The sequence below is a fragment of the Linderina pennispora genome (assembly GCF_002104995.1).
Source record: "Linderina pennispora strain ATCC 12442 chromosome Unknown DL89scaffold_1, whole genome shotgun sequence".
Lineage (NCBI taxonomy): Eukaryota > Fungi > Kickxellomycota > Kickxellomycetes > Kickxellales > Kickxellaceae > Linderina > Linderina pennispora.
The window spans coordinates 1,978,125-1,996,798 of NW_024468249.1; the positions used below are offsets into that span (position 1 = coordinate 1,978,125).

The window sequence follows — 18,674 nt, forward strand, 5'->3', positions numbered from 1 at the left end:
CTTCCGCAGGTGAAAAAAGAAAATTATTGTGGAATTTTAGAAGGGAAACAAGGCAAAAGTTTCGCCTCATCCTATTGCATACCTGAGTCAGATTGCAATGACGCAGAGAAACCTCTGCTCGCGCCTCAGTGTGGCTAAACATATATAAAGGCACTGTCCCGCCCGTCCTCTCTACGTGCCGGATCTTTTCACTTCAGGAAAAACTACTCCCTAAAGCCTCTACCCCTCTGCTACCACTATCACTAGCAGCCTAATTCACTCTCCTGTAATTTTACTCTACCACATCGCCGATTCTTATTCACACCGTCATGGGCTCGTGGAAAGAACTCCTCTGCGCAGAATGCGCAGTCCGCCAAGAACTACCACTGCATGAACATCGGTGCTGTCCAGCAAGATCTTAATGTAAATATTGAGAACGGTCTGAGCACCAGCGAAGCCGAGAAGCGCCTGGCCGAATACGGCACCAACGAGATGCGTGGTGGCGGCCGGCCCAGCGCCTTCAAGATTCCTGTTCCGGCAGCTGGCCAACATCATGACGCTGATTCTGATTGCCGCTGTCGTCGTCGCCTTCGTCACAAAGGATTGGATTGAAGCTGGTAAGTTGATACATAATTTGGAAGACGAATATTGCGAAATATGTATATTTTTTTTCCCATGCATGGCATTTCTAACTTTTCTCCGCATGCATTTATCCATTGTCTAGCTGTCGTCATCGCCATCATCATCCTCAACACCGCCATTGGATTCTTCCAGGAATTCAAAGCCGAGAAGACCATGGACTCACTGCGCAAGATGTCGTCCCCGACATCCCGTGTCCTGCGCAATGGTCATCAGATTGTGGATCCCTACGATCGATCCTTGTTCCTGGCGACGTCCTGTATCTCGAGACCGGAGACTGTGGTCGGCGCTGACTGCCGGCTGTTCGAGGTGTTCAACTTTGAGACTGACGAGGCTCTGCTGACCTGGCGAGGCCCTGCCGATTTCCAAGGAGGTTGATTCCTTCACTGACCCCGAGTTGCCGCTGGGCGACCGCATCAACCTGTCCTTTGCCAGCACAATGGTGACCAAGGGCCGCGCCAAAGGCTGTTGTCTACGCGACCGGCATGGCATCCGAGGTCGGTAAGATCGCCAAGAAGCTCATGGAGAGCGACAAGCCCAAGAAGACCCCGCTGCAGCGTGGACTCGACAAGATGGCCTGGGTCCTGCTGGGCGTTGCCATCATCTCAGTGCTGATCGTCTTTGGCGTCAACAAGTTCAAGATTAGCAACGAGGTCCTGCTGTACGCCATCGGTCCTGGCTATCGCCACCAATTCCCGAGGTCTGGTTGCCTATCGTCACGCTGACCATGGCTCTGGGCGTCCACACACTGGCCAAGAAGCGCGCGCTGGTGCGCCAGCTCGTGGCTCTTGAGAGCCTTGGCTCAGTGACAAACATTTGCTCGGACAAGACCGGAACCCTGACGCAATCCAAGATGGTCATGGTGCGTGCATGGCTGCCCATTGAGGGCTTCTTCCGCGTCGCCGGCCTGGGATTCGAGCCCGTCGGCGAGGTCACCACCGAGACTGTGTGCACTGAGGAACTCAAGACTGACGTCAACTTCGAGACCGAGCCTCTGGTGTCGGACTCCAAGAAGACCGTGGTCGTTACCAAGGACAACATGTCACCTGTGTTCCGCAGGCTGACCGAGGCTGCTGCCCTGTGCAACATGTCCGAGATCAAGAAGGACCAGGAGACCGGTGACTGGTTCGGCATCGGCGACCCGACTGAGGTCGCTCTGCAGGTTTTCGCCGTCAAAGCTGTCGATGGGCAAGCCAACGCTGACCAACGACGAGCACCAGTGGAAGATTGTTTGCGAGTACCCGTTCGATTCGAGCATTAAGCGCATGAGCGTCGTGATCGAAAACCGCATCACCGGCGAGAAGCTGCTGGTGCTCAAGGGTGCCACCGAGCGCGTTGTTCCCTGCTGCTCGGCGGTCCAGGAGGGCAGGCACGTTGTCCCCATCTCCCCCGACCAGCTGCAGCCGTACCTGGACCCGCAGGTTGAGAGCATGGCCCGTGATGGTCTGCGTGTGCTTTCGATTGCCTTCCGCCCGCTGACCGAGCATGAGCTCACTGTTGATATGAACAAGGACCGACCGCGAGGATGTCGAGCAGAACATGACGTTCCTGGGCCTTGTTGGTATCTACGACCCGCCGCGCCCCGAGTCGCGCCCCAGTGTCCTCGAGTGCTACCGCGCTGGCATTCAGGTCACCATGCTGACCGGCGACCACCCCGAAACCGCCGCCGCCATTGCGCGCCAGGTTGCTATCCTGCCCGAGGAGAACTCTGTTGAGCTGACCGACAAGAGCCCAGCGCAGCACCAGGCTGTGACGATGGGCCCGCTGGTTATGACTGCTCGCGAATTCGACCGCATGTCTGACGAGGAAATTGATGCTCTGCCGAGCTCCCGCATGTCATTGCTCGCTGCAGCCCCGATACAAAGGTCAAGATGATCCAGGCCATGCATCGCCGCAACGGCATTGTGGCCATGACTGGCGACGGCGTCAACGACTCGCCCAGCCTCAAGTTTGCCGACGTCGGCATTGCCATGGGCATGGCTGGTTCGGATGTCGCCAAGCAGGCTTCAGAGATCATCCTGACTGATGACAACTTTGCCACCATTGTGCGTGCAGTGCGTGAAGGCCGCCGCGTGTTCAGCAACATCCAGCGCTTCTGCTGCGTGCTGGTTGCCGGAAACGTCGGTGAACTCTCGTGTCTCCTGCTTGGCTTGGCCTTCAGTGACACGAATGGCGAGACTGTGTTCCCCCTGTCACCGGTGGCGATCCTGGTCAACAATCTCCTGACCGGTACGCCGCCGGCCATGGCCCTTGGTGTCGAGAAGGCGTGGCCGACGATCATGGACGAGCCCCCGCGTTCGACCTCCAGCGGCCTGTTTTCGTGGGAAGTGCAGTCGGACATTGTGTTCTATGGTCTCTCCATCGGCATGCTGTCGATCGTCGACTTCTGGCTGGTCATCAGCGGCTTTGGCAACGGCGACATGGGCGAGCACTGCAACATGGAGTACAATGACAGCTGCGATCTGGTGTACCGGGCGCGCGGCACTACCTTTGCTACCCTGACTATTGCCATCCTCCTCCACTCGTACAACTGCCGCCGCCTACGCGGTCCCATGTGGAACTGGAGCATGATCAAGCGGTTCCACGAGAACAAGTTCCTGTTTGGCGGCTTCATCAGCGGTACCATCCTGTGCATCATGTGCCTCTACATCCCTGGCCTCAACACCCGTGTGCTGAAGCTCAAGGGCATCAGCTGGGAGTGGGGCGTTGTGCTCGTCACTCTGCTGGTGTTCCTCATCATGTCCGAGCTGTACAAGCTGGCCAAGCGCAAGTTCCTCAAGCCCATCAAGGTCGCCACTGCTGAGCAAGAGCGTCTGCAGCGCATCTGGACCGAGAACACGCTGGCCAGCAACGACAACGACTACTCTGGCAAGAAGTAAACCGTTTTTCTTTCATATCAAGTTTTCCTATGCAAATTTTAATGTACGAATCCCATTCATTCACTCGTCGTCAGACACATCAAACTCGTCCTTGACCACCATCAGCGGCACCTCGAGCGTCTTCATGAAATAATCACTAACATGGCCGCCCACAATGGTCTTGAGTGCAGTGTCGGCGGACCTGCCGACGACGACCAAATCCACGACCGTCTGCAGCTCCTTCTTGATGAACTTGGCAGCAATCGGACCCACATTGCCCTCGTCCTTGATCGAGATCCACTCAAACGACAGCAGTGACTCAAATCTCGACAGAAACTGCTTGCATTTCATCATCGAGTCCTCGGCGTTCTCGCGGATCTCAGCATTCAGCTGCTCCGTCTGCCGGTTGATCAGATTCAGGTTTGACCGCTTGTACAGAGCAACTACGTACAGGAATATCAGCCGGTACTTGACCTTCAGCTTCAAGCACAGAGAGCACGCGTATTCAGCAGCAGCGTAGCCCTCGCGCGAGTCGTCAATCCGCACCACAATCGTGTACGGCCGGTTGGCATCGGCGATATTCATTGTCATGTGCTGATGGCGCTTTTCAAATATTAGAGAATAGACCTAGCAACGGCGTTGAAAGGGTGTGCTGGCAAGGTGAAGAGAAGGGGAAACGAGTGGCAGCTAGGTGGCTAAAGTGTGATTTTGTGGCGATGTTCCAGCTGGTCTTGTCACCACCACCCCACACCTATGTTTTCGTTTTTGGCCCCACACATGTCCCAGACACAAATATGGTGTGCCATCATGTGGTCCCAAGAAATCGCCCATCCCTCTGCCAGCCTTGGCGGCAATGCAGAAACGCTTTCCAGATTTAATAGCCATCGGTCATACGATGCCCTTTTTTTTTTATCCTGCACGCATAGCAACTTTAGTTTTCTCTATTCACGGAACTGCCACGGGTCGAGGGAATGCACTGCTGCCTGCGACTGACAGCCACACAACTGCGGCAACCACTCATTCGCTGCTTTTTCTACTCTGCTTTTCCCAGGAATTCACACTATTATCTCCATTCGTCCCCATTTGCGCGCCAAACTTTTTCTGAAACCTCTTGCCAAATGCCCGATTCCACCTCCACCGCCAATGCGCCTGCCGGCCCCCCGGTGCGCCGCAAGCAGGAGCCTGCAGACTGGCTCCTGTATCAGACAACGCGCAGCCCGGCGGTGTTCAACCTGCCCGTGTACACCAGCACGATTGACTGGGAGCTGCCGATGACCGAGGATGACTTTCTGTATCGCCGTCAGCTGCGCCAGCTGCGCCAGAACAAGCAGGGAATAACGCGGCTGACCATCATCGACTTTGACAACACACTGTTCAAGTCGCCGCTGCCAAACCCGGAGCTCTGGGACTCGAGCCTGATCGGGATGCTGATGAGCTACTGACCTCGGGTGGTTCCACGACGCACGTACCCTCAGCCCTCCGTATCTAGAGCACGCGAGCAACCACTGGATTGAGCCCGTCGTCAAGCTGGTGCGCAAGGAGACAGCGCGTAACGACACATTAGTGGTGCTATTGACTGGCCGCTCGCACATCGCATACCGCAAACTAGTACTTGGCTTGTTGGCACGCAAGAACTTGCTCGATTTTGATTTGGTAATCCTGAAGGAGACGCCAACACGCGAGTCGCCGCTGGTCGTAGCAGGCCGATGACTTTGAGGCGCGTGTGAGCAAGGCCAAGTCGCCGTTGACATTCGATTACAAGATGACAGTGGTTGAGGATATCATCTCGGCATTCCCAGACATCTCCGAAGTCGCCATGTGGGACGACCGTGTACACCAGTGCGAGAAAATGCAGCATTACCTGGACTCGCTCAAGGACCGCAGCGGGGCCATACATAAGGCGGTTATTTACCAGGTGTATCCGCAGACCAATTTACATGGATAACAAGAACGAGCATGAGCTTGTCAGCGCCATGGTTGACGAATACAATGCTCGTGTGAGAATGGCATCACTGAGCCTGCCAGGAGCAGGAGGTGATTGACGGTCTGCCACTCGGGTCGATCAGACTGAGCAAGTTTACAAAGCACACATTTGTCCATCTGGATACCCCCAGCCGGAGTCTGCTGGAGCGCTGCGTGCGTAGCCCACATGGCTGGTCGCGCTTAACATCGGCTGGTATGCGGCTGATGGGGCTCGAAAAGCCCCTGGCCAGTGACGAGCTCCTTGAGCAGTACAGGATTTCGCCAGGCGGCCAGACGACGCTTTATGTCAACGAGTTTGCTACGCTGCCGAACCGCCTGATGGCGGTCAAGGTCCGGTCTCTGAAGAACGAAAGCGGGGATCACATTGTGCCGCCTGAGGGTGCTTCATGGATAATTATTGTTGGTGCCAACGCAGCGGGCGGTGCGCACACAGGCATGGCAAAGTATATTCAGAGATGGGTTCCATTGCGTCGGTGGCGAGCTGGAGCTGGAGGGTACATTTGAGGAGAAGATTCTGACCAGGGCTGACATCGTTAAGCGGCCGGTGGTGCAGAAGGCGGAGGATATCAGCCTGGGCGGTCTTGTGTGCCAGTTCTGGCCCGAGCTGCACGGCCCGAGCATCGGCATGGCTGTGCGCGAGGTGCGCCGCCGGATGGCAGCCAAAGAGATCGAGAACTCTGAGGAGAACAGGGCGGCGATCACCGAGATTGTGCGTACGCTGGCCATGTCCAGCACATATAATTTTTAATGTTATTCGGATGTGTAGATGTGCTTTTGTTTACAATGAACATGCCCATTTCATTCTAGTCACACCTGGGTGCTGATCTTAATAGCCCGCAACTTTCGGTACCAGCAATACCCCACAGGAACCCTACTACTGATAGTGTTCGAAAGATAGTAGCTGCAGGTGTGGGGTAGAAGCCGAATGTGCGCGTAAAAATAAAAGCCAGACTATTATTATCGCGTACTCGTTACCTTCACAAAGAATCTACACTGGTTCCAGTTGCCTCTTTTGTAGGTATTACTTCGACTGCAAGGAGAAGTCAGACTATCTACCCACGTTCATGGTATTCATCTCAGCAGAAAGGCTGCGCAAACCCGAGACGTCTGAGCACCCAGTATATTTTTAGCCAATGCATTCCTCATGCACAATAGATTTCCGGATACCCTCATCAAGCATGCTTATTTACAGAAGCCTGTGCCAGCCAGCTGAAGGATGTGCAATAGGCGTATTCGTTCATGTTTTCTGCACATTGCCAACAAGGCGCCGCTGACTTTCATTTTATTTTTCAGTCACAATGGATGTAACAAGTATACCCAAATAGAAATACTTGATGCTTCTAATGGTATCCTTATTTCTGTCTCGGTAAGACGAGTATCTTGAAACATGTTGGACTTTTGAACGAGGAAAAGTCTTATAAATGGTAATGGCGGCCTCCGGCATACTCTCTTTCGACCTCATCACCCAGCATCACCACACCAGCACTATTAGGCCATTGCATTGAGACTGCTACCTCTCACTTTTTTGCATTTGCATTTGCATTCTTGCACACAATCTTATTCATTTGCCACACCCTTGTTCATCCCGACCTCCTCTCCATCTTGCCTCGTAAGACTTTCTCGTTGCAATACACTAAACATGATGGCCAGTCAAACTAGCACATATCCGGCATATGGGCAAAGCCATTGCTATGAAGGGCTGCACTCATATGGCCTTTGGGTTTCAGTGGTGCACCTGCTGTGGCACGCATACAATACAGTGTGCCTACCTGCCATGAAACCTTCAACGGCTGTAAGTGCTAGCAGGCATGATACTTGCGCATGTCGATTGTTTTGCGCTTTCTCGACTTTCTGTTTTTCACCTAGTGTACATTTCTTTTCCACACCTATTTCTTTTCTTAAATTATCACAATTCCACACATTGGTTTCTACATAAACCGTCCGCCACTTCAATTCATAGAGCCATTCATGAACATTTTAAATGCATTATCCATCTGCATTGATTAGTTGGACATTTTTGTTATTTTTGACCCAATGCAAACATATTATAATAAGATTGGCGGAGGGAGTGGCAAGAGTGTGAAACTACACCACCACCAACCTAGACAATCTTGGGTTTGAACGAAATGCAAAGGAGATGGACCAAAATAACAAAAAAGCCGTGCAATCCCTAGGACTCAGCGAGCCAGCTGGGAGAAGCACATGTCTACGGGTGGACATATAGGAGATAGGAGGGTTTAGATGTGGCTGTCAAGGGTGGTCTTGACGGCGTTCATGACGCTGGTGCGGATCTTGGCGCGGACGTCGGGGGTGAAAGCCTGGTTAACGACCTGGGCGGCCTCACGGACAATCTTCTGCGAGTCGGCCAGGGCCTCCTCGAAGGTCGGGCGCATGCTGCGGACAATCTGGCTGGCGACCTGGACGATCGGGGTGGTGGCCTCGTGGACGGCGCGGTCAATGTTCTTGACCTGCTCGGTCGACAGACCGAACAGACGCTCGGAGATCTGCGAGTTGGTCAGGACATCGAGGGTAGCGGCGGCCTGGCTGGCGATGGCGGCGATGGCGAAGAGCTTGAACTGCATTTGCTGAAGTAGGCGAGTATATCTGTAATCGAGGGTGAACTTGATTGATGCTTTTTCTCTCCTTGCCTTTGCCAGGCCCTTTGCAGAAGGGTTATATACCATGGCTGGCAGATGGAGAGGGATTATAGCAAAGCGACTGCTGTTTGCGTTCTATCCCATTTGGCTGCCCATTGATGGCTGGAATGGTGGCTACTGGAGCCGTACATGGCCAGTGCCAGCCATGCCATTTTTGAGAGTCAATAGGCCGCATACATTCGTCTGTTTGCAAAAATGCCCCTCTGCAGCTCCATACATAGAAGTCAATAATGATATACACTTGGGCTGTTCCCGAACAACATTATTGTTCGCTCTTAGCAGGTATGCATCAATTCAAATCCATACATATATGTGGCAGGTGCGCAGGCAATGTCTACGGCTTTTGATTGCTTGCAATCTATTTGCCTATCGACCGCCATACAATGCGTAATGCAAGGCACGCTTAGGCATTACTTTCGTAGTGTTGTGCGATTCGGCTAAAACAAATGCAAATATATACGAATCAGCAAGGCATGGCGTACGTGTTTGTGGTATTAGTTGTATAACTACTGCAATAAGCGCAAGCGCCATTCGAAAAAAGGGAAGCGTGTGTATAGAAAGTGAGCAAGAGGTCCAGAGGCAATTAGAGGGCTGGCACTGGTGCCACTATGTGCAAGATTCACATCTTAACAGGTATCATAGTCGACTGTGGCAGTTTTGAAGTAGATGCCGTTGATCAAGAGGAAGAACGCTTGGGCGGCCACAATGGAGATGGCAGCATACGCCATGGATCTCCGCGACGACAGGCTAGTGACCTCGACAGTAAAGGTGGAGATGGTTGTCAGACACCCGCAGAACCCATCAGCCATGGCGGCCAAGACATAGCATGCAGGCACCGACGGACCCACCACCGCGCCGGTCTGACACAGATGCACAATGGAAAGGGACCATCGACCCAAACACATTGGCAAGGAAGCGTGCCGACTGGGCAGATTGCGGGCACGCGCGGCACGAAGCGTGGCGGCTTCGCGTTGAATTTAGACAGCTGCCAGCGGAGGAGCGTGCCGATGGGGCCAAACAACAGCGCAACACTGACAGAGCGCGTATGCCAAGCTAATGCGATGACCACGGCAGTGGACCGATTGTGCCCAGCACGGCAAATACTACCAGGGTTGCGTCAGGTAAGGCGCCACTGCGACCAGCCCATCCAGCCTGCACGTCTGGCGGCCGGCTGCACTGGGAAATTTCCTGTATCCATCCCGTCCAATCGGCAGGCCGGTTGGCAATGGCCTCGCTGGGGCATCATAGCACAGGCGGATCTCGCGCCCGACCATTTGGCCAAGCCGAAACGCACCGACAGACCCGCCCAATGTCACCGTGATCTCGGTCATACCGCCAAGGAAGTTTTTGAACCGCGTGTGGTTGTACCGCTGGCTGTTGAAAAACATATCGTAGACGCCCAGCTGCCACGACGAGAACGTGGTGATTGAGCCGCACAGACCCGTGGATGATACCGAGATTCAGGGCCGGCGAGTGGCTGACCAAGGACGCCCTTGAGCTGCGAGGCTATGCCCATTATGAAGCACCCGACCATTTGCGACCAGATGAGGGCGAATGCTGGCGCGCCGTCGTAGCTGAAGAGCCGGTTGAGGTGCACGCGTATCAGCACGCCCACCATCGAGAACAGCACGAGGCTGGCGATCACCTGGGCCCTCGTAGAGGAACCGGGGTGTGGGCATGCGTGGGGGCGGCGGCGATGTCTGTGAAGATGCATCAACGGGTATCTCTGTTCGATCGTCTGCCGGCATGGTAAGCAAAGGCACGGTAGGAATAAAAACTTTACAAGCAAAGAAAAAGATGCGGTTCTAGGGGAGAACGATCCATCCAGGATGACAATCTTTTTTTGTTGTGAGCGGGCTCCATATTCGCAACATTATGCAGCAAGTGCGCATAGTCCGCCCCTGTCCGTTTTGGTGGACGGTTCCAGCAGCCCCAACTGTGCATAATTACTTGTATTCTACCTCACCACTCCACCCACACATATGGACGAAATTGACCCATTCGAGGCGCGCCTCCTGTTCAGCAACATGCTGGATAACCTGAACAGGCGCTCAGCCCACCATCGACCGGGTATCGAGTTTTGCGATCAAAAACACCACGGTCGCCGACAATCCTGATGGACTGCATTCTGGAGAAGCTCGACAAACTCTCGAATTGCGCCGCGGCTCAACCTCCTGTTTGTGGTAGACGCAATTCTAGGCAGGCAACAGCCGCAATAGCACCACCGACTGGCACGACCTGGTGGCAAAGGAAGTGTTTGCGATCGTGCAGGCGGCGATCCCGGAGAACTCGAGCGGCGACGCCAATATCCAGCAGGCGCGCAAGGTCGTCAATGGCTGGAAGCGCAAGGGGTATTTCGACAAGGCATTGATGGAGAAGATCGAGAAGCTGTTTGCTAACCGCGTTGGCGGCAGCACGACCACAGGCAGCGGGATGCGGCACCAGGAGATCCTGAAGAGAATCGAGGAAGACAGGGAGAGGCACAAGAGGCACAAGGAAGACCTGTGGATCCGGCCGGTGGACGAAGCCAGAGGAGGATGAGCTGAACTCGTACTGGGAGACCACCAGCGACTTTAATGACGCCGATTGGCAGGAGATCACAGAGGAAAACGAGACGTACCGCCAGGAGATTCGTGTGCTGGAGATCATCAAAAACTCGGTGTAGGCCTTGCTCTCTTATCCGCAGCCTGTTCTTTTATTAAAATAAAATTATTGGCGCTCTTTCTGAATTATATGCTACATTCGACGAAATCAGCACGCAATTCCCTGGCCAAGCCGTTCAAGTCGCCAGCGCAAGCTGCCGCCCACGCCAGCCAAGGAGCTAGCAGGCGAATGCCAGACACCGCCACCAAAGAAGCGGCGACTTAGCCCACCGCCCACCAGCACGCCAAAGACGCCCACACGCACACCCCGACGGGCACTCCGCACTCCGCAGACAGGCAGCGCCAGCCTACGCTCAGTGCTGTCAAAGTCGCCGATGGCGCCGCGGTTTGCAATCAACGACAAAGAGACGCTAGAGCTGCTGCAGGAGAAAGCCTAGGCTGCAGAAGGAGCTGCTGGAGACGCGCGAGCAGGTAGGCGATGCTGGAGCGCGCGCATCTGCTAATCGAGAAGGGCGATGCAGAGACAGTCGACGGGCTGGTAGAAAAGTGGCAGGCAGCGTGTGCAGCAGCCAGCGAGGACCTGTTTGCTGTGCTCAAACCGATGATGGAGGAACAGCGGCAGACAGCCAGTGCCGAAAACACAGACATTGACATTGCGTACATGCTTAGGCGACTGGGCATCGACCCAGAGCTGTTTTGAAAAGAGGGGCAATTTATTGGTGGCCCTGCACTGGGCTCTGCATTCCCGACAGCGGCTGCTGCGGGCGTGGCGGGGGAAGCGTAGAGTTTGACATGTTGCTTGACGTTGCCGTACCCAGGGCCCATGGCTACAGGTCCGGCCTGCATGGCGCTCTGGCTCATGTTCTGCGGCACCGGCCCAGGCGCCAGGACTGGTAGCCACGGGCGGGCGCGGTGGCCTGACATCCAGCGCCGGTCTGCAGGCTGGTGAAGCTGATTTCTGAGCCGGCACGGCTCGGCGCCATGCCCGGGAATCCCGACGACGGCATCGGCATGGCCACCGTGGGCCGGCCCTCGACCGCCTGCACCGAGTCCATGCGTGACGCCGTGCGTCCCTCAGCAATGACATGCACCAGCACGTAGTCGGTGCTGGCAGTCTCCTCGAACATGATGCGCAGCCCGCCGTCGTCGGTGACATTGATCTTGGAGCCCGTGTCGTCAGTGTACTGGATGTACACGTCCTCCTGCGCGATACTGAACAACACGCGCAGCCCACTGACTAGCTTGTACCACGTCAGTTGCTCGGGGTTCTCAAAGTAGTACCGGAAGTACAGCTCGCCGCCGTTGTCTGTGAACTTGAGCACCCGCCCGCCCTTTTTGATGATGTAGTCCTTCTGCTCCTGCCGGGTCATAACCATGGCTGTCGCAGCCTTCGCCATTTGCACGCCTGATTATTATTATTATTAGTCGAAATTAGTGCTCAAATGAGGAACAAAAAGGTTGAAATAGTAAAAATTCCCAAGCTGGTTGTCTCCCCAGGCTTGCGAGATGTACGTTGTGGCTCTGCCATGCATGGGACGCAGAATAGGCACCAGGGCCAGATGACCGGAACACTACACCTCAGCCATGATACTCCACATGCCCGCTCCCCGTGGCAGCGGACATATATGCCCAAGCACCTGGATAATCACCTAATCCAATTAACCGCACAGATGTGGCATTGGCTTGCCACTGGACGGGAGGCGGGCGGCGCTGTTCGAGAGATCCAAGCCAGCGGACCTGCAGGCGGCCAGCCAAGGGGCGGGTTGGTTGAAGCGAGGAATGCAGAGCACAGCTGGGCTCACATCCCACTACATCGGTGCCCACCCATGATGTCATTGCGGGCCACTCTCCAGCCCAGGTGCACGCTGGGTTGGCTCTTTGGCAACAGGAATGATTTCCCGCCGCCTGCGTGTGCTGCTCCCATGGACATCACTCTTCCTGCCATCGACATTCGGCCACTAACCGCCCAATGAACGCAGCCAGCGTGTTCGGCGGTTGGGACAGAAATCCTCCGGTTCCTGACCTTCAGATGATGCAGGATCACTTTTCATCATGCGTGTTTGGCCATTTTTTCCCCAAAAAGCCCGACCGCACGCCAGTTGGCTTGTCCGCCTGTCGGCCCATCGGGAAAGCATCAACTGATGTTTATTTCTCTGTCCCCCAGCTTCTTGATCTACACTGTCGCGAGTGGACCGACCCTGTCCACCAGGCACGTCACCCAGCCGAGCCGCGCATTGGCACAGCCAGCGAACTCAGGGGAGTCTGTGGCTGCTGCAGGCCCCTTGGCCATGCGGGCGCGATCGCTAAAAGCAGAAAGGGGGGAGACACGCCAGCTGCTGTTGCCGGAGACGTGCTGGCAAATTAAGCCTGCCTGTGTGCGACGTCACCGAATCCCGACGTCCTCGCAGTAGCGAGTTCCCAAAAAACCGCTGGGTGGCGAGCCGGCCCACGACCGCGCCCCCCAACCGAATTCGCGCACATAGCGCTCACCACACACCCTAACCCGACCTAGACCGGCCCGCATGCTCCAATTTGTCTCAACACACCACAGGCAGCCTCCCCGCCCATGCGTAGGGTGGGGGCCAGCCAACCCACCCCCTGTCGGGTGCAGCGCGCTATTTTTCCCGCCCTTCGCCTTCGCCCTCCCCATGAGTGCGTGCATTGTGTGATGGGCACAGTTTCCATCCCCTCCTCCTGGGCAGCGCTGATGCAAGTGCCGCCACGAGTATATAAGACCTGGCCCACGTCGCGTCCTTGCCGTAGAGAGCTCAAGAATTTCTTCGATTCAACTTCCCCCCTCTCTTTCCCCCTCGATTCTTTCACTAGATATCAACAATGGCCATCACCAAGATTCACGCTCGCCAGATCTTCGACTCGCGCGGTAACCCTACCGTCGAGGTTGACATGACCACCGACAAGGGCCTGTTCCGCGCCGCTGTGCCCTCGGGTGCTTCCACCGGTGTCCACGAGGCTCTCGAGCTCCGTGACGGTGGTGCCGACTACATGGGCAAGGCTGTCCTCAAGGCTGTCGCCAACGTCAACGGGGAGCTCGGCCCCGCCCTGATCGCCGCCAACATCGACGTCGCCGACCAGAAGGCCATCGACGAGTTCATGCTCAAGCTCGACGGCACCCCGAACAAGTCCAAGTTCGGTGCCAACGCCATCCTCGGTGTCTCCCTGGCCGCTGCCAAGGCCGGTGCCGCCCAGAAGGGTGTCCCCCTGTACCAGCACTTCCGCGACCTGTCGGGCCGCAACCACGACAAGTTCGTTCTGCCCGTCCCCTCGTTCAACGTCCTGAACGGTGGCTCGCACGCTGGCAACAAGCTGGCCATGCAGGAGTTCATGATCCTGCCCACTGGCGCCGCCTCGTTCACTGAGGCCATGAAGATGGGCTCCGAGGTCTACCACCACCTCAAGTCTGTCATCAAGGCCAAGTACGGCCAGGACGCTACCAACGTCGGTGACGAGGGTGGCTTCGCCCCCAACATTCAGGACAACGAGGAGGGTCTCGAGCTCCTGACTGAGGCCATCGCCAAGGCCGGCTACACTGGCAAGATCGAGATCGGCATGGACTCGGCTGCCTCCGAGTTCTACAAGGACGGCAAGTACGACCTGGACTTCAAGAACAAGGACTCGGATCCCTCCAAGTGGGTCGACACCAAGGGTCTTGCTGACATCTACAGCGGCTTCGCCGACAAGTACCCTGTCTCCACCATTGAGGATCCCTTCGACCAGGACGACTGGGAGGCCTACATCCACCTCCAGGCCACCCTGGGCCAGAAGATCCAGATTGTCGGTGACGACCTGCTTGTGACCAACCCCAAGCGCATTGCCACCGCCGTCGAGAAGAAGGCCTGCAACGCCCTCCTGCTCAAGGTCAACCAGATCGGTACCATCACCGAGTCCATCGAGGCCGCCAACATGTCGTTCGGCGCCGGCTGGGGTGTCATGGTCTCCCACCGCTCGGGCGAGACCGAGGACTCGACCATCGCCGACCTCGTTGTTGGTCTCGGAACTGGCCAGATCAAGACCGGTGCCCCGTGCCGCTCGGAGCGCCTGGCCAAGTACAACCAGATCCTCCGCATTGAGGAGGAGCTCGGCGACAAGGCTGTCTACGCTGGCAAGAACTTCCGTGCCCCCTTCTAAATTTCTAATCACTGAAGTTTGTTGAAACCAAAGAAATCCATTCTGTATAAATCGTAAACAAGATCTCCAGCTCATGCCGTGAATGTGATAACGGGTTCCTGCGACTTCCGAGCGCTATCTGCCAGCAATGGCTCATGGGGTTCGTGCCGATTGCGAATGCCTCTGAGACTGCTTTTTCGCTGCCTCCATGCAAATCCCAGCCTATCCAGCGACAGTGGTAAGGAAGGCTTTGGGCGGCGCTTGAAACCCTGGGCAAGGGATCATCCGTGCTCCTTGCCCCCTACGTTCATGTCAGAGGACACGCGATATATCTGGCCACAGGAGCTTTCCCACCACCAGGAAGTCATCCTTATTCCGGTCTGCTCCGGGTCATAGGACGATCATTATTCAGCAAGAAGTGCTTTTTTGCTGTTTCTCCGAGTAAAAAATGACGGCAATTCCCACCGCTCAGGCCACCCGGTTTCCCTTTTACACGGTTCACGATAGGCCATATCCACTGCCCATCGGATAAATCAGATCAATTTACAGCGCCTGTATTACAAGAGCACTTTATTCAGCATGGCACAGTACATGTGAAGATAGCGGGGTTTGGCTCCGGCTTCAAATACCCTTGCAGAGGACGACAAGGTGCTGCCCACAGCGCGGAAAGAACGAGCGAGGTACTGCTAATGGCTCTCCTGGCAGCAGGCACCATACGTGCATGTTTTATTGGCCTCCAGCAACACAACCACCACACATTTGTGTACAGCACCAGGATGTGGCGTCATGGCAACAACCAGAGGGGTGTGGTAGGGCCTTTTGGTAGGGTCTTTGTTGCTCCCAGCTTTTGTCACCACCCTACTGCACACTGCCAATCGCCCTCAGCATGTCGCTCGCATAAAATCCTGATGCGGAATGACCATAGGATCAATTTGAAATTATGACGGAAGCATGTTTTACTAAGGAGACTTTATAGCGTATACAATGCATCCGGCATATCCGATATACATGGACCACCAAGAGGGCATAATTCAGCCATGTCAAGGTCTTCATCGTCTGACTCTTCATCGTCTGAGGTATCTGAGACAGCCTCATCTGGCTCGCCATCTGAATCCAGTGCACCTGTTGTATACTTCAACACGTCTCTCCCAAATTTCAACGCGTAGTATCCCCAGCCATCTCTGGGGATAAGCCAAAGCGGTGATCCGAAGATGTCTCCCGGGGACTGACATGTTAATTCTATGACATCTGATAAGGTAGCTCGTGTCAACCCCTTAGGAGGCCTCTTACTTCTGTACTTTTTGGATCCTCATCTATCAACGAGGCATTTCGTTTCACACTCCTGGTGCCCTCTAGACTTATTAACAGCTGTGCTAACCATAGATCCAAAACATATCCACCGTATTCATCATCACAGCTGTCCTTGTCCATGTCCGAAAAATAGCACTGATTATTGGGCGCTATATCATCACTTGACATAACCTCCACAACTCTCAATGCAGGAAAATGGCCAGCAGCAGCTACACCATTCTGGACGAGTACGTCAGTTATCACTGATAGGGCTGGTATACAGAGATACTCCATTATACTTGTACTTCCTTTGAGGATGGTGTCATTGCCATATGAGTGTCCATTCATGCACACAGAGTGATGGAGAGCTGGAAATGGCACACCATCTAGGCAAGGGTGAATCAGCTTCTTCTCGCCACAGCCTCCCGATAGTACATGCAACTCCAGATCCAGCAACTTCACGCATGAATGTACAGCCGGCTCACCATTATCCCGAACGAGGAACCCGGGAAAGTTGGCTAGTTTCCCTTCTTTTATATCAAGCTGTTCCAATGTCTCTGAATTTCGGTGAATCAATTCTATCATTGCAGGCTATCTTCCCGCCCACGCAATCAACACCCGACAGAGTTTAGCAGGTTCAGCGAAGTGCCCAAAGTTTGGATTGAAGTGGGCTCTATGAAAATCAATCAATGGCTTCCATAGAAGCAAGCCAGTGGACAGCCGATGCCAAAATTCATAGCCTGCGTGTGACGAATCTTCACCGTCATAGAATACTTGGACCTCCTGAGCATCTGAAAAGATGCATTTGATCTCATTGTAGAACAGCTGTGCACGGGCCATATTTTTGTACTGCACATACACCTTTGAACCGCGAGTGTCGTCAATAAAAAGCTCAAGACTAGTAACTCCAGGAGGAGCCAGATTCTCGAAGTGCGACATCCTCAGCAAACCAGTAGCGCCCCAGAAAGGAGTATCCCTTGAAGCCCTATGAAGATAGACTGCCTTTGTATTATTTACATGTCCCGTATTTTAGGGGTGACATATAATCTCCATCGTTCGAGCGAATGCTCTCCTTTGTAACGTTGGCAGCCATAGAAATTGGCAACAGTGCACCAGTATACTTCGCGGCACAAGTTACCCAGGGCTGCATCTCTCCACCCATGGCACACATGGAGCAGAGGGAAACGCGGGTAGCTTATGATGAGGGTACAGAGGGTGCAGGAAAACTTGCATGCTACACATGTAGTCGATTGTCTTTTCGAAAATGAGTGCAGGGGGGTTTTATGATAGAATATATAGGAAAGATGCTGTAAAATACTGTGGTTAAAAGGCGAGTAAAGGTGGAGGGGGACAAAGCGAAGTGTTGGTTACGTGAAACTCAGCAAATACAGCAACAGGAGCAGGAACCTAAAGTATTCTGGCCGGTTATTGTACTTAGTATTGTTCTGGTTAATTCGGCAGCAAGGGGTATCAGCGCAACAAGTCGATCATGTCGATTTCTCCTATCTCACTAATACAACCTTCAAGCTAAAAATAGTATCTGACCCTTGTCCATGGATTTAATCAGAGACATGTTCCTTGTTTGAAAGTGGGAACCGGCATGCGGAACCAGGATGTGAACTGTACTTGAGATTCTAAGGGAGTGTGAATAGTTGCTATTGATTTAGCGCTCATGGTGACACCCCATGTACTCTGGCAGCGATAATGGAAAGAAGCTGTATTTGAAAATATACTGCTATATGTTACGACGATGGCTGATAATTACATATGTAGTACTGAATGTCACACCGTGCATAAGAGAAAGGTAGGGGATTAAAGGAATTCCAAGCCAGACAAGTAGCAGCTGGCAATGCCCACGATTTCAACAAGGAAATCATTTTAGGATCTGCCCTCACACTTGGATGATGTGGCTAGTGCGCCTTGGTTCGAAATTGGCGGATACAGCTCTGAGTTGGTAGTCGCTGCTATATCATGGTATGATGAGGGCAATTACTTGCGTTCTGGTGCTACCATCTTGGGTTTGGATGGGAGATGATCGCTGGTGGCACGCTTGGCTGGATACGTAGAAATACAGAACTTTCTATGCAAGTAGTTGCCTTAAGCAAGGTGGACGCAAATGTCAATCTTATCAGTATTGCCGACATGTAATAGCCAAGCCCGTTGATTTTTTATCACTCCATGTACACCTGACACCACATCGCGTGGCCTGTCATGCAGCACTGCATTTATCCAAAAACAGGAACGCTTTATCCATGCAACAGCTACAGACAGGATCTAAGAACATATAGCGCAGCTACAAAACTAATGCCAGACACTACACCATGTGCACTACACCTCGGGACGTGCATACTAAATGGCCCCAAGACAATGATACCTTTGCAAGAGTGCGTGTCTATTAAAAGCAATTGGCCCGGGGTTATGCATGCCTCTTTGACTGATGGGGGAGAATGGCTGCGCTTTGTGGTGCCTCATGCATATTCTGCTATTCTAAAAATAGACTGCGCTTGCATGCTGTCTAAAGCTACGTCAGATGTTGACTA

At 54.1% G+C, this 18,674-nt stretch overlaps 9 protein-coding genes across 9 annotated transcripts; 3 read left to right on the forward strand and 6 right to left on the reverse strand.

The window, feature by feature from the left end:
• Positions 1–369: 369 nt before the first annotated feature.
• Positions 370–3,497, forward strand: DL89DRAFT_289995 (calcium ATPase; the record flags this gene model as incomplete). The annotated part of the gene is made up of 9 exons (XM_040890029.1): positions 370–510; positions 581–596; positions 704–927; positions 971–1,041; positions 1,070–1,271; positions 1,319–1,768; positions 1,797–2,114; positions 2,143–2,414; positions 2,471–3,497. The coding sequence occupies 9 exons, from the start codon at positions 370–372 to the stop codon at positions 3,495–3,497; spliced, it is 2,721 nt and encodes a 906-aa protein (XP_040747643.1).
• DL89DRAFT_264304 (uncharacterized protein) lies at positions 3,463–4,198 on the reverse strand. Its single transcript, XM_040886194.1, has one exon. It carries the CDS (start codon positions 4,059–4,061, stop codon positions 3,558–3,560), a length of 504 nt encoding a protein of 167 aa, XP_040747644.1. The 5' UTR covers positions 4,062–4,198; the 3' UTR covers positions 3,463–3,557.
• Positions 4,199–4,383: 185 nt separating this feature from the next.
• Positions 4,384–6,255, forward strand: DL89DRAFT_264305 (uncharacterized protein). The gene is made up of 6 exons (XM_040886195.1): positions 4,384–4,854; positions 4,952–5,171; positions 5,194–5,391; positions 5,426–5,473; positions 5,502–5,918; positions 5,941–6,255. The coding sequence occupies exons 1-6, from the start codon at positions 4,595–4,597 to the stop codon at positions 6,205–6,207; spliced, it is 1,410 nt and encodes a 469-aa protein (XP_040747645.1). The 5' UTR covers positions 4,384–4,594; the 3' UTR covers positions 6,208–6,255.
• A 1,441-nt stretch (positions 6,256–7,696) lies between these two features.
• On the reverse strand, positions 7,697–8,143 carry DL89DRAFT_254278 (uncharacterized protein; the record flags this gene model as incomplete). The annotated part of the gene is made up of 1 exon (XM_040885261.1): positions 7,697–8,143. The coding sequence occupies one exon, from the start codon at positions 8,141–8,143 to the stop codon at positions 7,697–7,699; it is 447 nt and encodes a 148-aa protein (XP_040747646.1).
• A 457-nt stretch (positions 8,144–8,600) lies between these two features.
• DL89DRAFT_264306 (uncharacterized protein) lies at positions 8,601–9,815 on the reverse strand (the record flags this gene model as incomplete). The annotated part of the gene is made up of 6 exons (XM_040886196.1): positions 8,601–8,976; positions 9,018–9,169; positions 9,196–9,219; positions 9,294–9,519; positions 9,554–9,608; positions 9,643–9,815. Coding segments are annotated over 6 exons (864 nt in total), but the record flags the coding sequence as incomplete, so codon positions are not given.
• Positions 9,816–10,220: 405 nt separating this feature from the next.
• On the reverse strand, positions 10,221–10,991 carry DL89DRAFT_16425 (uncharacterized protein). The gene has a single exon (XM_040883709.1). It carries the CDS (start codon positions 10,763–10,765, stop codon positions 10,283–10,285), a length of 483 nt encoding a protein of 160 aa, XP_040747648.1. The 5' UTR covers positions 10,766–10,991; the 3' UTR covers positions 10,221–10,282.
• DL89DRAFT_280848 (uncharacterized protein) lies at positions 10,787–12,167 on the reverse strand. The gene has a single exon (XM_040889615.1). It carries the CDS (start codon positions 11,873–11,875, stop codon positions 11,219–11,221), a length of 657 nt encoding a protein of 218 aa, XP_040747649.1. The 5' UTR covers positions 11,876–12,167; the 3' UTR covers positions 10,787–11,218.
• Positions 12,168–13,554: 1,387 nt separating this feature from the next.
• Positions 13,555–14,865, forward strand: DL89DRAFT_319971 (enolase; the record flags this gene model as incomplete). Its single annotated transcript, XM_040891172.1, has 1 exon — positions 13,555–14,865. The coding sequence occupies one exon, from the start codon at positions 13,555–13,557 to the stop codon at positions 14,863–14,865; it is 1,311 nt and encodes a 436-aa protein (XP_040747650.1).
• Positions 14,866–15,658: 793 nt separating this feature from the next.
• On the reverse strand, positions 15,659–17,305 carry DL89DRAFT_300575 (uncharacterized protein; the record flags this gene model as incomplete). Its single annotated transcript, XM_040890823.1, is given in 4 exon segments — positions 15,659–16,083; positions 16,143–16,725; positions 16,753–17,132; positions 17,152–17,305. 4 exon segments carry the CDS (start codon positions 17,303–17,305, stop codon positions 15,815–15,817), a joined length of 1,386 nt encoding a protein of 461 aa, XP_040747651.1. The 3' UTR covers positions 15,659–15,814.
• Positions 17,306–18,674: the final 1,369 nt, after the last annotated feature.

Excerpts from the sequence above, each read along its gene's own strand:
- DL89DRAFT_264304 (XM_040886194.1), bottom strand. The coding sequence starts at position 4,061 with ATGAATATCGCCGATGCCAACCGGCCGTACACGATTGTGGTGCGGATT.
- DL89DRAFT_264305 (XM_040886195.1), top strand. The coding sequence starts at position 4,595 with ATGCCCGATTCCACCTCCACCGCCAATGCGCCTGCCGGCCCCCCGGTG. Across the intron at positions 5,392-5,425 it reads ATAAGGCGGTTATTTACCAG|AACGAGCATGAGCTTGTCAG; the intron begins GTGTATCCGCAG and ends ATGGATAACAAG. Across the intron at positions 5,474-5,501 it reads TTGACGAATACAATGCTCGT|GAGCAGGAGGTGATTGACGG; the intron begins GTGAGAATGGCA and ends TGAGCCTGCCAG.
- DL89DRAFT_16425 (XM_040883709.1), bottom strand. The coding sequence starts at position 10,765 with ATGATCTCCAGCACACGAATCTCCTGGCGGTACGTCTCGTTTTCCTCT.
- DL89DRAFT_280848 (XM_040889615.1), bottom strand. The coding sequence starts at position 11,875 with ATGTCACCGACGACGGCGGGCTGCGCATCATGTTCGAGGAGACTGCCA.